Source organism: Sus scrofa, chromosome 1 (genome assembly GCF_000003025.6).
Source record: "Sus scrofa isolate TJ Tabasco breed Duroc chromosome 1, Sscrofa11.1, whole genome shotgun sequence".
Taxonomy (NCBI): domain Eukaryota; kingdom Metazoa; phylum Chordata; class Mammalia; order Artiodactyla; family Suidae; genus Sus; species Sus scrofa.
Window position 1 is genome coordinate 180,492,462 of NC_010443.5, and position 17,105 is coordinate 180,509,566.

Below are 17,105 nucleotides of genomic sequence, written 5' to 3' on the forward strand. Positions count from 1 at the left end.
ATACCACAAACCACTGAATTAGAACACTTATAGGTGAATTGCATAGTATGTAAATTACATTCAATAAAACCGCTAAATAATTGAATCTGTATGTCTGTACAGCTCAGTCTTATTTCCTAATGAAAGTTTCATTAGAATAATGTATGAGATGTTCTTTCCAATGTGCCAATGAATTCAATTCCAATGAATTCAGCTCCAGTGCTAAGAACACTCAACTTCCCTCATCCATAAGCAAATATTTACCACTAGATCAGGGAGAAAAGTAATGAGAGTAAATTGCTTATGATGACCAATAAAGTAGGACTAGGAGAAAAGGGGGCTTCCGAGGCCAGAGAGAACATGTGGCAGAACTGGCCTGTTGGCAGATCATTTGGAAAGGATCCTACAATGATTAAGTCTACCAAGTTACTTTTCAGCTGGGTACTAGACATGTCACACTTAGCTTCAGGTAATGTAATTATTCCAACAGAAAAGCATATCTATATCTAAACATAGCCTACAGCTCAAAGTTTTAAACACATTTATTACAGGCTGTCAGAGAAGGTAAAATGGTTCAAACTTCGCTCTTCGTAGTTTCTCTAACTCTCCCATTAGTGGATAAATAAGAGAACATAAAATTGACCAAAACTTCAGTGGTCATTTATATGTTGACGTGATATGTTTGCCCATATTTAAAAACCAAGCATTTATTGAAACTTACCTTTGCATGTGTCCAGTTTCATGAAAGGAAATAGTTAAAAATCTCTCTTCCTTCCTATAATTCTGGCTTAAATTATTTGTACACATTGTATTTTTAAGAGCACAAAAAGACATTTTCTACCCATGCCTCTCTACCTTATATAGATTTTGCAGGTCACTAAGTATTGGATTAACTGATATTTTCATTACCCAAAGCAAAGTATCTCAATGAAATTTTTACTTCTTACAGAGAATTTTACATAAGTTGTTTTTATACTGTATAATTGTACTCAGTATTCAGAAAGCAATCTATTAGACTGGAGACTCAATGTCCAAGCTGACAAGTTTTAAAAATCCATTTTCACGTTTAAGAGACATACCTCTCCCAAGGCAGTGCTAAGTTACAAATGTATTAGTGAACAACGGCAACACTTGAAAATTAAGCCTTTTCTAAATGCTCTTAAATCTCCTGCATGCATTTCCTAACTGAACAGATTGTTAGAGAGTAATTATATCTATAAAACACTACATTATGAAAGGTATCAGTTAACTATTCTAATCATAGCAACGGTGAGAGAGCTCAGAGCCTCTTGGTCAGTAATGGACAGAATCCCTCCCACTTGAATTTGCCGAGGTGCAGGTCCTTGCATTTTAGGTTAATCAACATTATTCCTTCCTCTGTGAAGCAATATGTATTACAATGACTGTGTAATTAGCAAAAATATCTATCAAACTTGGTAAGACAGACCAAAGAATCTGGCTTGACAGCATGTTTATATTTTCACCGTTTTCATAATAGGTATTTAATGCTAGTCTAGTCTGTCTCAACAAATGGTTTATTCCTGGATTAAAATATTCTTCATAGCTGAAGCCATTTACTTAAAACTTACCTCCATTAGCTGCTCATCCAGTTTTACTTGTTTCTTTTTCAGGCCTTCATTTTCTAAATGAATTGTTTCTAATTCTCGTTCAAGGGAATTCATCTGACTAACCTGTTAAAGAACAAAAAACCTCCCTTAATTAAAAAAACCCAAAAAGCGTTCCCATCATGGTTCGGCAGAAACAAATCCAACTAGGAACCATGAGATTGTGGGTTCGTTCCCTGGCCTTGCTCAGTGGGTTAAGGATGTGGAGTTGCCATTAGCTGTGATGCAGGTCGCAGACGTGGCTTGGATCCTGTGTTGCTGTGGCTGTGGTGTAGGCCGGTTAGACCCCTAGCCTGGGAACCTCCATATGCCATGAGCACGGCTCTAAAAAGCAAAAAAACAAACAAGAAAATAAAAAGCAAAAAAACTGAGTTGCTCTACTTTATTTTGACAACTTTACACTAATCAGAAATCTCAACTCTTGGAGGAAAGCTGAGTTCATTCATCGAGGGAAAACAACAAACAGTATAATTCAATGCCTTGATGACTTTTAAGTATTCTAGTTTTAATTGCCACTCCTCACATAGAACAGATTTAAGGCAGGTGGCTTTCAAACGTCAATGCCACTCCTTGTAAGAAATACATTTTATCTTTCAACCCATTACATAGACCCATACCAATATGAACATGTCATGATCAGTTATAAGTACGTATCTCTAAAAGAAAATTTTCATGAAATAATACTTATCCTTACCATGAGCCATGTACTCTGATCTTTTCTAGTATATTTTATTAATTAAAAATGCCAGTATTTCAGGAGTTCCTGTTGTGGCTCAGCAGTTAATGAATCCAACTAGGAACCATGAGGTTGCAGGTTCGATCCCTGCCCTTGCTCAGTGGGTTAAGGATCCGGTGTTGCTGTGAGCTGTGGTGTATGTTGCAGATGCGGCTCGGATCCCGTGTTGCTATGGCTCTGGCGTAGGCCGGCAGCTACAGCTCTGATTAGACCCCTAGCCTGGGAACCTCCATATGCTGTGGGTACAGCCCTAGAAATGGCAAAAAGACAAGAAAAAAAAAAAAAAAGCCAGTATTTCACTAAATTGATTACATGTTCCTCTACTATGGATCTGCAGTGGGGAAAAACATTTTCTTAAGGCAAAGCTTAAAACTGAGCGTACATAAAACCTGATTTACATAACTCCTTTCTCAATTTTAAAGATGAAATTTGGAGATTTTATGAATATCTGTTTTTTAAAAATTCTCTTTATTACAGAATCTCATGAGAATCTAATGAGCTAGAGGATACTGGGGTTCAGAATATTGCTAGGTGGAAAACATGACACCATTATAGAATGTTGTTCTTTGCCTCTATCAGAAACTGCTGAGAAGAGAAGCAAGAATGTTAAACAGAAGTGAAACCTTTCCAGGTACATTTATTTATCTTTTATTTTTTTAGCTGCAGCATTTGATGTGAGATTTTAGTTCCCAGACCAAGAACTGAACTTGGGCTGCAGTGTTGAAAGCACCAAATCCTAACCACCAGACCACCTAGGAACTCCCTCCAGGTACATTTATTTATTTATTTTAATTTGTTTTTTTTGTCTTTTTAGGGCCACACCCACGGCACATGGAGGTTCCCAGGCTAGGGGTCCAATTGGAGCTGAAGCCGCTGGTCTAGCCAGCCACAGCCACAGCAACGCAAGGTCCCATCTGTGTCTGCAACCTACACCACAGCTCACGGTGACACCAGATCCTTAACCCACAGAGTGAGGCCAGGGATCGAACCTGTGTCCTCATGGATACCAGTCAGATTTGTCTCCACTGAGCCATGACGGGAACTCCCTCTCCATGTATATTTTAATTCATTTTTACTTTAAAACTTGTCATTAGACTTTTCCCTTGGTGAGCAGCTGGATGAAACCCAATGTCTTTCTGAAAAGTTCACTTGAATGTACCTAAATTTAAATGACATTTCAACTTTAGAGCATGACCAGTCTCCTTACTGTAATGGTCATAACTTTCACAAACTTAAAAAAATTTTTATGAAATTTTTATAACGTATGTAAATGATTATCATTCTTCTCACATTTTTAAACCATAATTTTCAAAAGAGGAAAGTAATATAGGCATACCTTGTTTTATTGTATTTCACTTTTATTGTGCTTCACAAAGTTTTTTTTTTTTTTGACAAATTGAAGGTTTGTACAGAAAAAATTAAAATGATAAAAATAAAGGAAAAGAAGGTCTGTGGCAACCCTGTGTCAAGCAAGTCTCTTGGTGTCATTTTTCCAGCAGTATTTGTTCAGCTTATGTCTCTGTGTCACATTTTCACAATTCTCACAATATTTCAAACTTTTTAATCATTACATTTGTTGTGGTGATCTGTGATTGGTGATCTGTCATCAGTGATCAATGTTACTACTACAACTTGCTGAAGATGATGGTTAGGGCACTTTTTAGCAGTGAATTGTGTTTTATAAATCTTTGAAATCCTTATTTTAAATTATACTTGTTAATATCAGAATAACAAGGAGACTAACAACAAAAACTCATTATCTAGATTTAACAAATGCAAACCTTTAGTCATATCTGCTCCAAAAAAATTTTTTTATTAAAGCATAGTTGATTTATAATGTTGTGCCAAAGCGGTAAATATTTTTAAATTCAAGTATGTACATTGTTTTTTAGATATAATGCTATTGCACGCCTAATAGACTACAGTATAGTGGAAACATGACTTTTTTATATGCACTAGAAAACCAATAAACACACTTTATTGTGGTGGCCTAGAACTGAACCTCCAATATCTCTAAGGTATGCGTGCAGTGAAAACTCTGAGTTTTAATTTAGAAAAACAAGTAAGAACAAGAACTTCCAGAGTAACAGTGGTCTAGAAGTCTACTTTTGTGGAACAAAGAGTAGGAAGCAAAATGAGTCATGCTGCAGAGGTTTAACCATGTGGTAGCCAGGCTCCAAGAGGGTTTCCAGGGATCCCTATCTCTTGGTATTCACACCCCTGCACTGTCCCCAGGGTTAGTCAGTGTGACTAACAGAATGCAGCAGAAACGATGGTGTGTCACTTCTGGGATTAGCTTATAAAACACACTACCGCTTCCATCTTGGTCTTTTGAGATCTCTCTCATATCACTCATTGCCACATCCTGAGAAAAAGCCCAGGTGGTGAGACTCTGAGCCTCTGGCAATCATCCAGAAAGGGACAGACACCTCCTCCTAGCAGTTACATAAATGAAGGTTGCAGTGAATTCTCTAGTACCAGTGAAGCTTTCAGGTAAATGCAGCTGGTATCTGAACTGCAGCCTAAGAAGAGACCCTGAACCAAAACCACTAAGTTGCTTCCAAATTCCTGACCCATATAAACTGAGACAAGAAATGATTGTTGTTTTAATTTGTTACACAGCATAAATAGTTAATATAGACCACACTAAGATGTTTCTAATATTCGGGCTATATATTTATTTTACCATCTTAGATAGGTTTATGGGAGTTCCTTGGTAGCCTAGCGGTTAAGAATCTGGGGTTGTCACCACTGTGGCTTGGGTAACTGTTGTGGCACAGGTTCAGTCCCTGGCCGGGAAACTCCCACAAGCTGTGGGCACAGCCAAAAAATAAATAAATAAAGGCTATGAGTGAAGATAATTAACCATCTTTATGCAAACTTAAGTTGCTTGTTTTTAGTGAACACTCAATCAGCAAGAATTGTGATACCATTCTGAGAGGATTACAAAAGCAGAGATATAAGGAAGAACCAAAAATATGCCATTGTAATCATTTCCTTGGAAGCAGACAGGGGATGAAACATACACTTAGGGATGCATCATAGTCAGAACATCACCACTTGGTAAAAACTCTCAAAAACTTACCTTCCTATTAGTAGGAGATCGTTCCTTTTGAACCTGTTCACATTCTCTCTTTAGGCTCAACTTCTCTTGCTCTGGGGGCTTCATGGTACCTGATGAGCTTAGATGTTTTTGGTGCTTAGGAAGAAGAAGGTTGGATTCCAGTTGACGTACCTAACAGGAACAAATTTAAGAGGAAGAAATGCTAATATAATCAATCACCTAGCCAGGAAAAACAGAAGCAAACATAAGCAAAGTTTTTATTCAGTGCTTGGGTTTTGTTACATTAAAAAAAGACTTTTTCCAGTTAAGTCTGCCCATTCTTAAAGCCTACTTTTTTGGATTTTAAAAAATCCTTTCTAAGTAAATCTATTTTTAGTTTGATCCAACACTGTAAGGATCAGATAGAGAAGAGGGGAATTCCGGCTCAACCAAACTATTGGGAGTCAATAGTGTGATGTGGCTGCCAAGAAAATAGACATGGCCCAAGGCACAGCTCTTAGGAGTGAAAGGGATGACAGTTTCATTGACTTCGGACTGTTCACACCTGAAACAGTGCATTTATATCAACTAAGTTCCGTGAGTACAGCAACCGTTTAGTCTTGCTCCACACTGCAGCTTCGGTGATACAGAGTTTCTGGCACAGGGTAGGTGTTCTAAATGAGTATCTGTGACTCTTAAGAGAGTTCCTCCTCAAAAGAGATATTTAAGCAGAGATTAAACATGGTTGACTACTCAGCAGAAGTAAAGAATTTAAATATCAACTTAGTGGTTGGAAAAGATGATCTTTAAAGTCCAGTCTAACCTTGAATTATTGGGTCTTTTAAAAGGGGCACATTTTCTCTTACAAGGAGTTAGACCAACAAGATTTGAGTCTAGTTTTGCCAATTTTACTACCAGTCTTCATGACTAGCCTATTTGAATGAGAAATATGTGGTTAACATAGTTTTAATTCATAAAATCAGAGATTTTATTATAGAATGGCTTATACATAATGAAAACTATTGTAAAAGCCTATCATAATAAAATTATAAGTAAATGATAATTATACATTCTGCCACAGCAGAATACTCAAATCCATATCCTAGAATCATTGCAATCATAGCAAACATTCATTTTCAAACATATGCCATCATGTGCAACTTTTCAAGTTACCTTCTCCCGGGAGTGAATGAGTTCTGCTTTGGTGTTCTGTACCACGGTCTGGAGTCTCTCATTCTCTTGCCAAAGCAGCTGTTGTTCCTCATTCATCAGTTGATCCAACTTGTCCCAGGACAGCCTTTGCTGTTGGTTAGGGAATCCTGATGGGTGGGTAGCTACTTCGGGGGCCCAGTTCTTAAGAGGCAATTGCAGAATTAAGCCTTAAAAACAAGCTGATTTCTGTTTTGAGTGTCTTCTAATAAGAGTGAGAACATGTACGTATAGATATAAAGTAATATTCTTAGGTTTTGGTTTTTAAAAAAGGTTTGGAAATTCTCTGTTTAAAAATAGTCTTTGGCAAAACAGTCCTGTCAAATCTAATATCAATGATGACTATATCGCAAGTCCCAGTTCCAAACAGGACCCAAGTGCATAGAGACTGGTGACCTTAAAATTTACTTCATTCTTATGAAGCTATGCTTTGAACCCAAATAACTATTCTTTTGAACAGAGGACACAAAGAGAACTCTGAAAGGCACTGCTAACTTGAAAGCTTTCAAATGCTAAACTCTACTTTCATTTTCACATATGCAATTCCTTCTTTTTTTAGAATCCAAAGCACATATCATCTGTATAATTGAGGCCTGAACTCAGGAATGTGCTTGAAACTACCACAGTGATTTTTCTGGATCTTGAAAAATGCTGTAGAAATTTTTAAAAAGGTAACACAACTAGCTAAGCCTTGGCCTTTTAAGCCAAAACATGGAAAAGAAAAAAAGGTACAGTTCTCGTTCCAAGAAAAATGTCAGTCCAGAAGTAATTTTTTTGTTGCTGTTGTTTGTCTTTTTGCCATTTCTTGGGCCGCTCCCACAGCATATGGAGGTTCCCAGGCAAGGGGTCTAATCGGAGCTGTAGCTGCCGGCCTACGCCAGAGCCATAGCAACACGGGATCTGAGCCGCATCTGCAACCTATACCACGCCTCTCGGCAATGCCAGATCCTTAACCCACTGAGCAAGGCCAGGGACCAAACCCGCAACCTCATGGTTCCTAGTCGCTAATTTTTTAAAATGGAAACAACTATTATGTTTTTCCTTTTAAAAAAATCATGATTAAAAAATATCACCAAGAGATAAAGTAGCTGAATTTAATGTCTACTTTTATGGTAGGACAGAATCTTAATATCTACCCAAGGCTGACATCCATACATTATTCTTAATTTATTTCCATACAGATTAAGCAGCACCGTGACATAGTAAAACAAGACATATTTTCTATAACATCAAAATGTTTTAGTTTTACTACTACAAAGCAACTCAGCCATGGCCTTCTGACTTGCACAATACAAAAAATTACCTTGTCACTGTGGTTCAATTTATATGAAGTTCAAAATAAGCATCCCCAACCTGGGTGCCGGAAATGTTCTTTATTTTGAGCGAGTTCACAATTACACAAACATACATACACACATACATAGCTAAAATATCATACATTTATGTATAAATGTGTATAAAAATAATCAAGTTATAGTCTTAAAATGGGTGCATTTTACTGTATACCTCAATAAAGAAGAAAAGAAGTTACCTTGTCACCAGCATTCTGAAGCTGCTTGTGTAAAGACATTACTTCTTGTTTTAAAGCTTCCTTTTCCTGCTGAGTCATGCGTAGGTCAGATTTAATCTGGGACATTTGCAGGTTTACATTCTGCAGGGTGTCTTCTAAATTCTGAACCTGCATCATGAGAATATTCTTATACTGTGACAAGAGTCCTCATGAGCTAAGAGGTGAGAATCCCAAGGTCCCTTCTGCTGCTTCTTACTATAACCAGCTCTTTTCAGTGACTGTGGAAATCCAGGATACTATGTATCTTTACAGGATGTTAAGTTATACTTAAGACAATAATGAACAATGCGTAGAGCAAGGTATCCCTGATGAAGTCATCTGGTATATTACTAAGTGTTATCTTACAGAACCAATGAGTACCAACCCACATCACAAAAGATGGTTTTACTGAATTTTATAGAAATTATGTTTTAGACTATGGTGTTAGTTTGTAAAGGACCTCTTAGTTGAAAATAAAAACCTATCTTTGTAGAACCCTACTCCATGCTAACGTCTCATATATACGTCTTCTTCTTCTTTTTTTTTTTTTTTGCTTTTTAGGGCTGCACCCATGGCATACATTAGTTCCCAGGCTAGCGGATCAAACTGGAGCTACAGCTGCCGGCCTATACCACAGCAACACCAACTGGGGATCCGAGCTGTGTCTGAGACCTACACCACAGCTCACAGCAACGCTGGATCCTTAACCCACTGAGCGAGGTCAGGGATCAAACCCACATCCTCATGGATCCTAGTTGGGTTCGTTAACCACTGAGCATGAAGGGAACTCTCATATATATTTCAATTTTAAAAAATTTAATTGGTAAAAGGAATGTTAATAGAGATATTTAACTATCATATGGCATGAATCTGCCTTAGAAATCCTAATTTGGAATTAGAAACAAGCAGTTATTTTTACATACTATTCTCAAGCTTTCATAAATAAGTAATCTTATAATGACAATTCTCATAATTATTTCATCATAATGAACTTTGAGGGAAATACTGTTCATATTATTTCACTATACTATAAGCATTTGTCAAATATTAGTTAAATTGAAATCATTCTGAGCCCTCTTAGACCACTTCCACCTGGAACATTCTTTCCACTAGGAGGTCTGTTGGGGGATACAGGAAAATATTAATTGTGCAGGCGAAACAAGAATTTTCAAAATACCTTTTCCTGTGAAGCCACTAGCTGTGACTTTAAGCTTTCATTCTGGTGTTCCCAAGACTTCTGTTCTTGCTTCATAGCAGCAATTCTGTGCTCTAAAAGACTTGATTTTGCCAACTGTTTCAGGAAAAGAAAAGAGGTAACAGGGCATTTTTTATAAATATATCTAGCCTTAATTCATATGCCTTCACTTATACTGAAAATATTAAATACCATCTCTTTATGTGGGAGATCAGGGCAAGGTAAAATAGACATTTTCTTGACTTCTTTTTCTAACTTTAATATGGGGAGTCTCTATTTTGGGGGGATTTCCATTTTTCTTTCTCACTGCCTCATGATGGGCTGGAAGGCAGTTAGAAATCTCAGGAGTGTGCCACAATAGGAAAATGCGGAATGTCTATTAAGGCAGAGGTTTTTGGATTTGCTAGGGAAAATACAGTAGGAAAAAAAGTGTCTAATGAATTTCAGGTTATTAAAATCATATTTATTTAAGTAGAAGAGTGATCTATTTATATTATATATTAAGTAGCATAGTTATTAAAATGAAACTTTATATTGCTATATTTAATAATTATTAAACAACCAATCTAGACTCCTGTTAAAATCACTGCCTCAGCAATCTATAGATTTAATGTGATCCCTATCAAATTATCCATGACATTTTTTACAGAACTAGAACAAATAATCCTAAAACTTACATGGAACCAAAAATGACCCAGAATTGCCAAAGCAATCTTACAGGAAAAAAAGTCTATAGGCATAACCTCCAGACTTGAGACAATATTACAAAGCTACAACAGTCAAAATAGTGTGGTACTGGCACAAAAACAGACATATAGGTCAATGGAATAAAAGAGAAAGCCTAGAAATAAACCCACACACCTACAGTCATTTAATCTTCAACAAAGGAGGCAAGAATACATAATAGATAAAAGACAGTTTCTTCCACAAATGGTATTGGGAAAGCTGAACAGCCATATATAAATCAATGAAGTTAGAACACTCCCTCACACATCATAAACAAAAATAAACTAAAAATGGCTTAAAGATGTAAAACATAAGACAGCACAACACAAAACTCTTAGAAAAGAACAAAGGCAAAACATTCTCTGAGATAAACTGTACCAGTACTTTCTTAGGTCAGTTTCCCAAGGCAGAAGAAATAAAAGCAAAAATAAACAAATGAGACCTAATCAAACTTATAAACATTTGCACAGCAAAGGAAACTAAACAATACAAAAGGACAACCTACAGACGGGGAGAAAATTATGCACAAATGCTGCGACCCACAAGGGATTAATTTCCAATTTACACAAACAGCTCAACATAAAAAAAAAAAAAATCCAATCAAAAAATAGGCTTAAGACCTAAATAGACATGTCTCCAAAGAAGACATACAGATGGCCAACAGGGACATGAAAAGATGCTCAATATCACTAATTATTAGAGAAATGCAAATCAAAACTACAGTGGAGTATGACCTGACACTAGTCAGAATGGCTATCATTACAAAGTCTATAAATAATAAATGCTGGGGACAGTGTGGAGAAAAGGGAACCCTCCTACACTGTTGGTGGGAATGTAAATTGGTGCAGCCACTGTGAAGAATATTATGGAGATTTCTTAAAAAACTAAAAACAGAGTTAACATACAATCCAGCAATCCCACTCCTCAGTATATATCCAGAAAAGGTGAAAACCCTATTTCGAAAAGATACATGCACCCTAATGTTCACTGCAGCACTATTTATAATAGCCAAGACATGGAAGCAACCTAAATGTCCATCGACAGATGAATGGATAAAGAAGATGTGGTATACATATACAATGGAATATTATTCAACCATAAAAGAGAACGAAATAATGCCATTTGCAGCAACGTGGATGGACCTAGAGATTATCATACTAAGTGAAGTCATTCAAAGACAAATATTACATAACTTTTATGTGGAATCTAAAAAATAGTACAAATGAATTTATTCACAAAAACAGAAACACACTCACAGACATAGAAAACAAACCCACAGTTTCCAAACGGAAAGGAGGGAGGGATGAATTAGGAGTTTGGGATACTATACTGTATATAAAATAGATAACCAACAGGCTCCTATTGTATAGCACAGGGAACTACACTCAATGTCTTACAATAACCTATAATGGAAAAGAATGGGAAAAAAGTATAAACACAAAAATAAACTAAAAATGGCTTAAAGATGTAAAACATAAGACAGGACAGCACAAAACTCTTAGAAACATACATATAACAAAATCACTTTGCTGTATACCTGAAACTAATACAATATTGTAAATCGACTATACTTCAATAAAAGAAAAAAAAAGCATGGCTTCAGGAGCTCTAAGGTCACACAATGCCAGCTGAAATGCTGTTCCAGGAGACTTTTAGGCTAACATGATAGGCCCATGTGACACTGTGCATCAAAGAAACAAATGCTCTTTGTGGCACATATTGTACAATGATGGTAAAAAGTCTTATTTTCACTACCTTATCAACACAGATATTTAATTCTTCACTTAGTGCTTCCTTTTCTTTAAGCAGTTTTTCATTGTAGCTTAGAACACTAGAAACTTTTTGCTGGAAGTCAGAGAGATCAGGACATCTGTGCAGCTGTAAGAGATAAACAAGCCCACCCATCATATCTCATGATGTATTTATAAAGAGGTGTTTATAAACAGGACATTTTCATGGCTGCTGCTAGTTCCGTATCTGTAGATATTTCTGAGGACATATGAAATCTAGGGGAATTAACTTTAAACAAGAGATTCCTTGCTGACTTCTCCCCATTATCCAATTGACTGTCGAAATGTCTGCTAGGACAAAATCAACCGGACATTATTAAGTAATGGTCCTAGCTTTCTGTTTTACCTTCAAGACAAAATAAATAACATATTACCATTTCATCATCAATTTAACTTACATAACATATGGCACAAAACATTTTCCTCATGCTTTTTTTTTTTTTTTTAAATTTAAATTTTTGGCCATATCCATGGCATGTGGAAGTTCCTGGGCCAGGGACTGAACCCAAGCCACAGCAGCAACCCTAGCAGCAGCAGTGACAATGCCAGATCCTTAACCTGCTGAATCACACAGGGACTCCTCCTTATGCTTTTTTAACTAGAAAAAAAAAAAAAAAAAACCTTTGGAAATCTCAGTCAAGACTGTGGAATTGCTATCAACCAAGTATAATGTATCAATACAAGGGCAAGTTCAAAGATAAATCAATCAGTGTTTTTCAGCTGGTCCCATGTACCCCTTCCCTTTCCAAGATGCCTAAATTGACTGACTTAGTAAAATGTTCCTAGTATGGACACACTGGATTTTTCATCTCCACTTGATGGAATCAAGACAAATCAAAGACTCTCCTTTTCATCATCAACCTTAGCACTACTGACATTTTGGGCCAGGTAATCCCTTGTTGTAGGGGGCTGTCCTATGCACTGTAGACTAGTTAGCAGCATCTCTCGCATTACCTGTTAGATTCCAGTAGCACCTGCCTACCCCCTGCCCCGATACATTGGATTTGAAAACCAAAAATGTCCTCAGATATTGCTAAATGTCTAGGAGTGGGGGAACAATCCTATCCCACCACAACCGCTGTTTTAAAGAAACTGACTATTTCTTACACTTCTTAACCCTTTCCCATAGTTTATATATTTTCTTTCTCTCTCTCTCTCTCTCTTTTTTTTTTTTTTTTCTGCTTTTTAGAGCCATACCTGCTGCATATGGAGGTTCCCAGGCTAGGGGTTGAATTGGAGCTGTAGCTGCAGGCCTACACCACAGCCAAAGCAAAGCAGGATCCAAGCTGCGTCTGCAACATACACCACAGCTCTCAGCAACACCGGATCCTTAACCCACTGAGCGAGGCCAGGGATCGAACCTACGACCTCATGTTTACTAGTCGGATTCATTTCTGATGAGCCACAACAGGAACTCCAGTTCACATATTTTCGATTTCCCTCCATTTCACTTGGTTTTCTTTTTCCTTTTTAGGGCTGTACCTGTGGCATATGAAGTTTCCAGGCTAGGAGTCAAATTGGAGCTGCAGCTGCAGGCCTACACCACAGCCACGGCAACACCAGATCCTTAACCCACTGAGCGAGGCCAGGGTTCAAACCAGCATCCTCATGGATACAATTTGGGTTCTTAACCTGCTGAGCCCCAATGGAAATGCCAGTTTTCAAATTCTTAATTATTTGCTATCATTGTGATTTTATGACCATCTTTCAAATTTCTACCTTAGGTTCTTTTACATTTAGCTTTAGAGATAGTGGGACAAAATAGACTTTAAGGATTGAATTTTGTCTCCAACTGGCAGCAAATTAGCATAATTTAAAAATCCAAACAAGTCAGAAGGACATAGGACAATGTATTGTAGAGCACTTGGGCTACGGTTTAATAAAACACTCTTTGCTCACTACCTTGCCTTCCTATCCCCAGACCCTCACAAAGCCTGGTACCATTTTGGGTGTCTACTGACTGGCATGTGACTGCTGCTGATGCTATTCGTGTTTCTCTTCAGTGCAACAGATAATACAAGTACAAGGGTTTTGTGAAGGAGAAATAATGGCATACAGAGAAGCACACGCATTCTAGGTCCAAGCTGTATGGCATCAACGGTGGGTTGACACCATCCTACTCCTATGATCTAAACAAAGGCAGACAGTGCTCGCTGTTTTTCCATCTCACTGTTCATATCAGTGCTTCTAGAATATATGCAACACAGATGTGCCAAATCACGTCCTCCCTCATCACGCTATTTTTACTCCCAACTCTGCTCCTTGTCTTCTGATTCCTAGCCTGGCAAAATCACAAAGTGCACATTTCCCATGATATGGATTTGGAACCCATCATTATCATCTGAAAGGCTGAACGAAAGACAGAAAAAGGTAGAGGAGAAAAGCATGCCCAAGTTACCTAGGATAAATTTGGTAATTACAGCTGTGGAATAGTTATATACCACAGAAGGGCCTTTTAACTTCTGGAATGTTTATATGGACAGACAGCTTCTGCTACAAGAGCTCAGATATACTTGGTATAGTAGCATGTGACTTGGAAAGGTTCTTATAAAGCACTTATTGGGTACCAGTACTGTATTAGGCACTGTGAGAGAGACAAACCCCCTGAGAGTCTTACAATCCTATTAGGAAATCGAGACTTAACAGGAGTCAATTAGGGATCAATAGAAACACAACACATTCAGTGGGAGAGACTCTATTTCAGCATTCAGAGAAGGATACCTTTATGCTCATAGGCTAAATAGACAAAGAGAGAATTTTATAAGAATATCATATTAAAGTAATCCTTTGGTAAAGCAAATAAAATGGAACTAAATTCTATTATAAATCAGGATTGCTCAAAAAACTGAGAGATTCCTGTACTCACTGAAAAGTTAATAAATAATAAAATTGGACAACATTCAGAATATAACTTTAAGGTGAACCCCTTTTATACTTAAAATTAGGTCTTTAAAACTGTGCAATACATATCTCATTTCACAAATTCATGGGTGAGACTGCATCCCTGATAATGCTCCAGAATCTACTCTGCTGCCCAAGATGGATGCCTCAGACTCATTATGAGAAAAAGCGATGATGAGGGACCAGTTTCTTCTGTGTCTAATAAATCTGGGTGAATAGTTATTAAAGTTGTGAGCAAGGAAGTCACCATCTTTTTAGACAAACTTATATCTAACACCTAGCTGGGAGGAAGCAGAACAACAAATTTCTTAAAGAGGTTGTGATTCACTTATACTAAGAAAGTCAGTTTACAACATAATGTAAGTTACATAACTAGAACAACATTTAGAGAATTAGCTATAGAACCCCTCATAAGTACATTTGCACTGCAGGCCCTCAACTTTACTAACCAATAAGCTAGATAACAGGAGCCAGTATAACGAACATTTGGTGGCTAGAAAAGACAGACCGTCAAGTACCTATTATTCTATGATCACCCTCTCCCACTCCCACCCCTGCCCCCACCTAAGCAGCCCACTGTCTTACTTGTTTCATTTTCTCCAGTTCATCTTTGAGAAGGAGGTTTTCCTGTTCTACAATATGAGTCTGTATTTTAACTTCAGAAAGTTCTGCCTCCAGAGAAGACACGAGAGTGGAGGACTAAGAAAAAAATTAAAAATTCAAATAATACACATATTCATTTAGTCTGGGGACACTTAATAGTTTCACAAAAGGCAGCATTAAGGAAACACTAGTACAGATTCAATGACACACTGTTTCATGACCATTTGTCCTATACTCAATGGAACTAACCAAAACTATCTTTTAAAAGAGTTTCCACTGAAATGGCATGAACATGATTTCTAAGTTTGTTTTTGTGGATTTCTCACTGTAAAGTTATTATCTTTCTCTTGGGGGAGATGCTTTGAGACCATCCAAATTGTGTTTTTCCTTAGGCTTAATTTTAGTGTATCAGGGAATTTTGTCTACAATTATTACTCTGATGTTTGCCTAATGAAGACTTCCTATTTCCTTCTTTCTATATTTATTAATTGGAATTCTATTGTAAGGAAGAGCTTTTATTTCTCCCTCCTTATTTACTTATTCAGTGTTTTATAATGGTATGGACCTATAGATATTTATTTTATTCTATATTTTTTATTTATTTTATACTCTATTCTGTTCATCAAATTATTCCAGCTTTGGCCATTAAGAGCTTCTTCAGGCTGTGTGCCCTGTGTCCTTTTGACACGCCCCATCTTTTGGGGTCCACCTTTTTCTTTCTGGTAACCATGAGATGTTCCAGATTCATCTTGTATGGACCTTGCCCCAGCCTTGGAATCAATCCTTTTTCCAAGGATCCCTAGTTCCTCTTATAGAAGAATCTTGGCTTCAAACCAAGATCTGGGCACTCCATCCACATACACACATCTACATCTCTGTATCTGTCTATATTTAGAAATGTGAGTTTATACTAATATCTCAAATTCCAGTCCACAGGAATTTTGTACACAGATTCCTGTATTTCCTTTACATAGTTTGTGTGTACTGTCTAATGTCCCTTCTTTCTTACATGGACAGAGACATACTAGAGATACCCTTAGATACTCTTTTGTGCTTTTCTTTTTTCCACATAACAGTGTGTCCTAGAAATCATTTCATATCAGTAAAGATCTTTCTCATTCATCCGTTCTCCTTTTTTTAAAAAAAAAAAACTGTATATTACTCCATGGAGTGGCTATACCCACCACACACACTTATCCAACAACTGTCCTTTGTATGAGCATCTAGGTTGTTTCCGGTATTTTACAGTTACAAACAATGCTGCATTGAATAACCAATCTATGCATATGCATTTTCATATTTTTGGAGGAGCATCTTTAGGGTAAATTCCTAGAAGTCAAATTGCTGGGACAAAAGGTTAAGGACATAACGTAATTTTGTTAGGTATTGCCAAATTTCCTTCTGGAAGAACAATAGCAGTTTATATCCCTACCAGCAATGTATGAAAGGGCCTGTTTTCCCAAAGCCTTGCCAATACAATATGTTGAACATTTTTAAATTGTTTCTAATCTCATAGGAGAAAAATGATATATGTGTTGTTTTATTTTCATTTCTCTAATTATGAATAATTTTTGAACTTTTTTTCATAGTTTTGAGGGTCACTTTTATCTCGTGTGTGTGAATTTTTTTGTTCATCTATTTTTCCTATTTTGTTATCAGATTTTGGTCGTAAGTACTTTGATTTTTTAAAAGTTCTTTACAGTAGGGATATTAGCCCCACTCTTTGTGGTATACGACATAAATATTTTC

The 17,105-nt window shown here is 36.9% G+C and overlaps 1 protein-coding gene across 33 annotated transcripts in view; it reads right to left on the reverse strand.

Moving 5' to 3' along the window:
• NIN (ninein) overlaps nucleotides 1–17,105 on the reverse strand; it is a 144,712-nt gene that overhangs the window by 15,193 nt on the left and 112,414 nt on the right. For 21 of the 33 annotated variants that reach the window (XR_002346857.1, XR_002346856.1, XR_002346860.1 and 18 more), the window contains 7 exons: nucleotides 15,339–15,452; nucleotides 11,818–11,940; nucleotides 9,319–9,432; nucleotides 8,124–8,270; nucleotides 6,557–6,736; nucleotides 5,426–5,575; nucleotides 1,569–1,670 (listed from right to left, as the gene is read on the reverse strand). Coding sequence is in view for 28 of the 33 variants with exons in the window: in XM_021101639.1 (XP_020957298.1) it covers nucleotides 1,569–1,670; nucleotides 5,426–5,575; nucleotides 6,557–6,736; nucleotides 8,124–8,270; nucleotides 9,319–9,432; nucleotides 11,818–11,940; nucleotides 15,339–15,452 (930 nt within the window). In the remaining 5 variants the exon portion in view is untranslated. The remainder of the gene's footprint in view (nucleotides 1–1,568; nucleotides 1,671–5,425; nucleotides 5,576–6,556; nucleotides 6,737–8,123; nucleotides 8,271–9,318; nucleotides 9,433–11,817; nucleotides 11,941–15,338; nucleotides 15,453–17,105) is intronic. The other 12 variants (XR_002346861.1, XM_021101674.1, XM_021101716.1 and 9 more) reach the window with 2 other exon arrangements.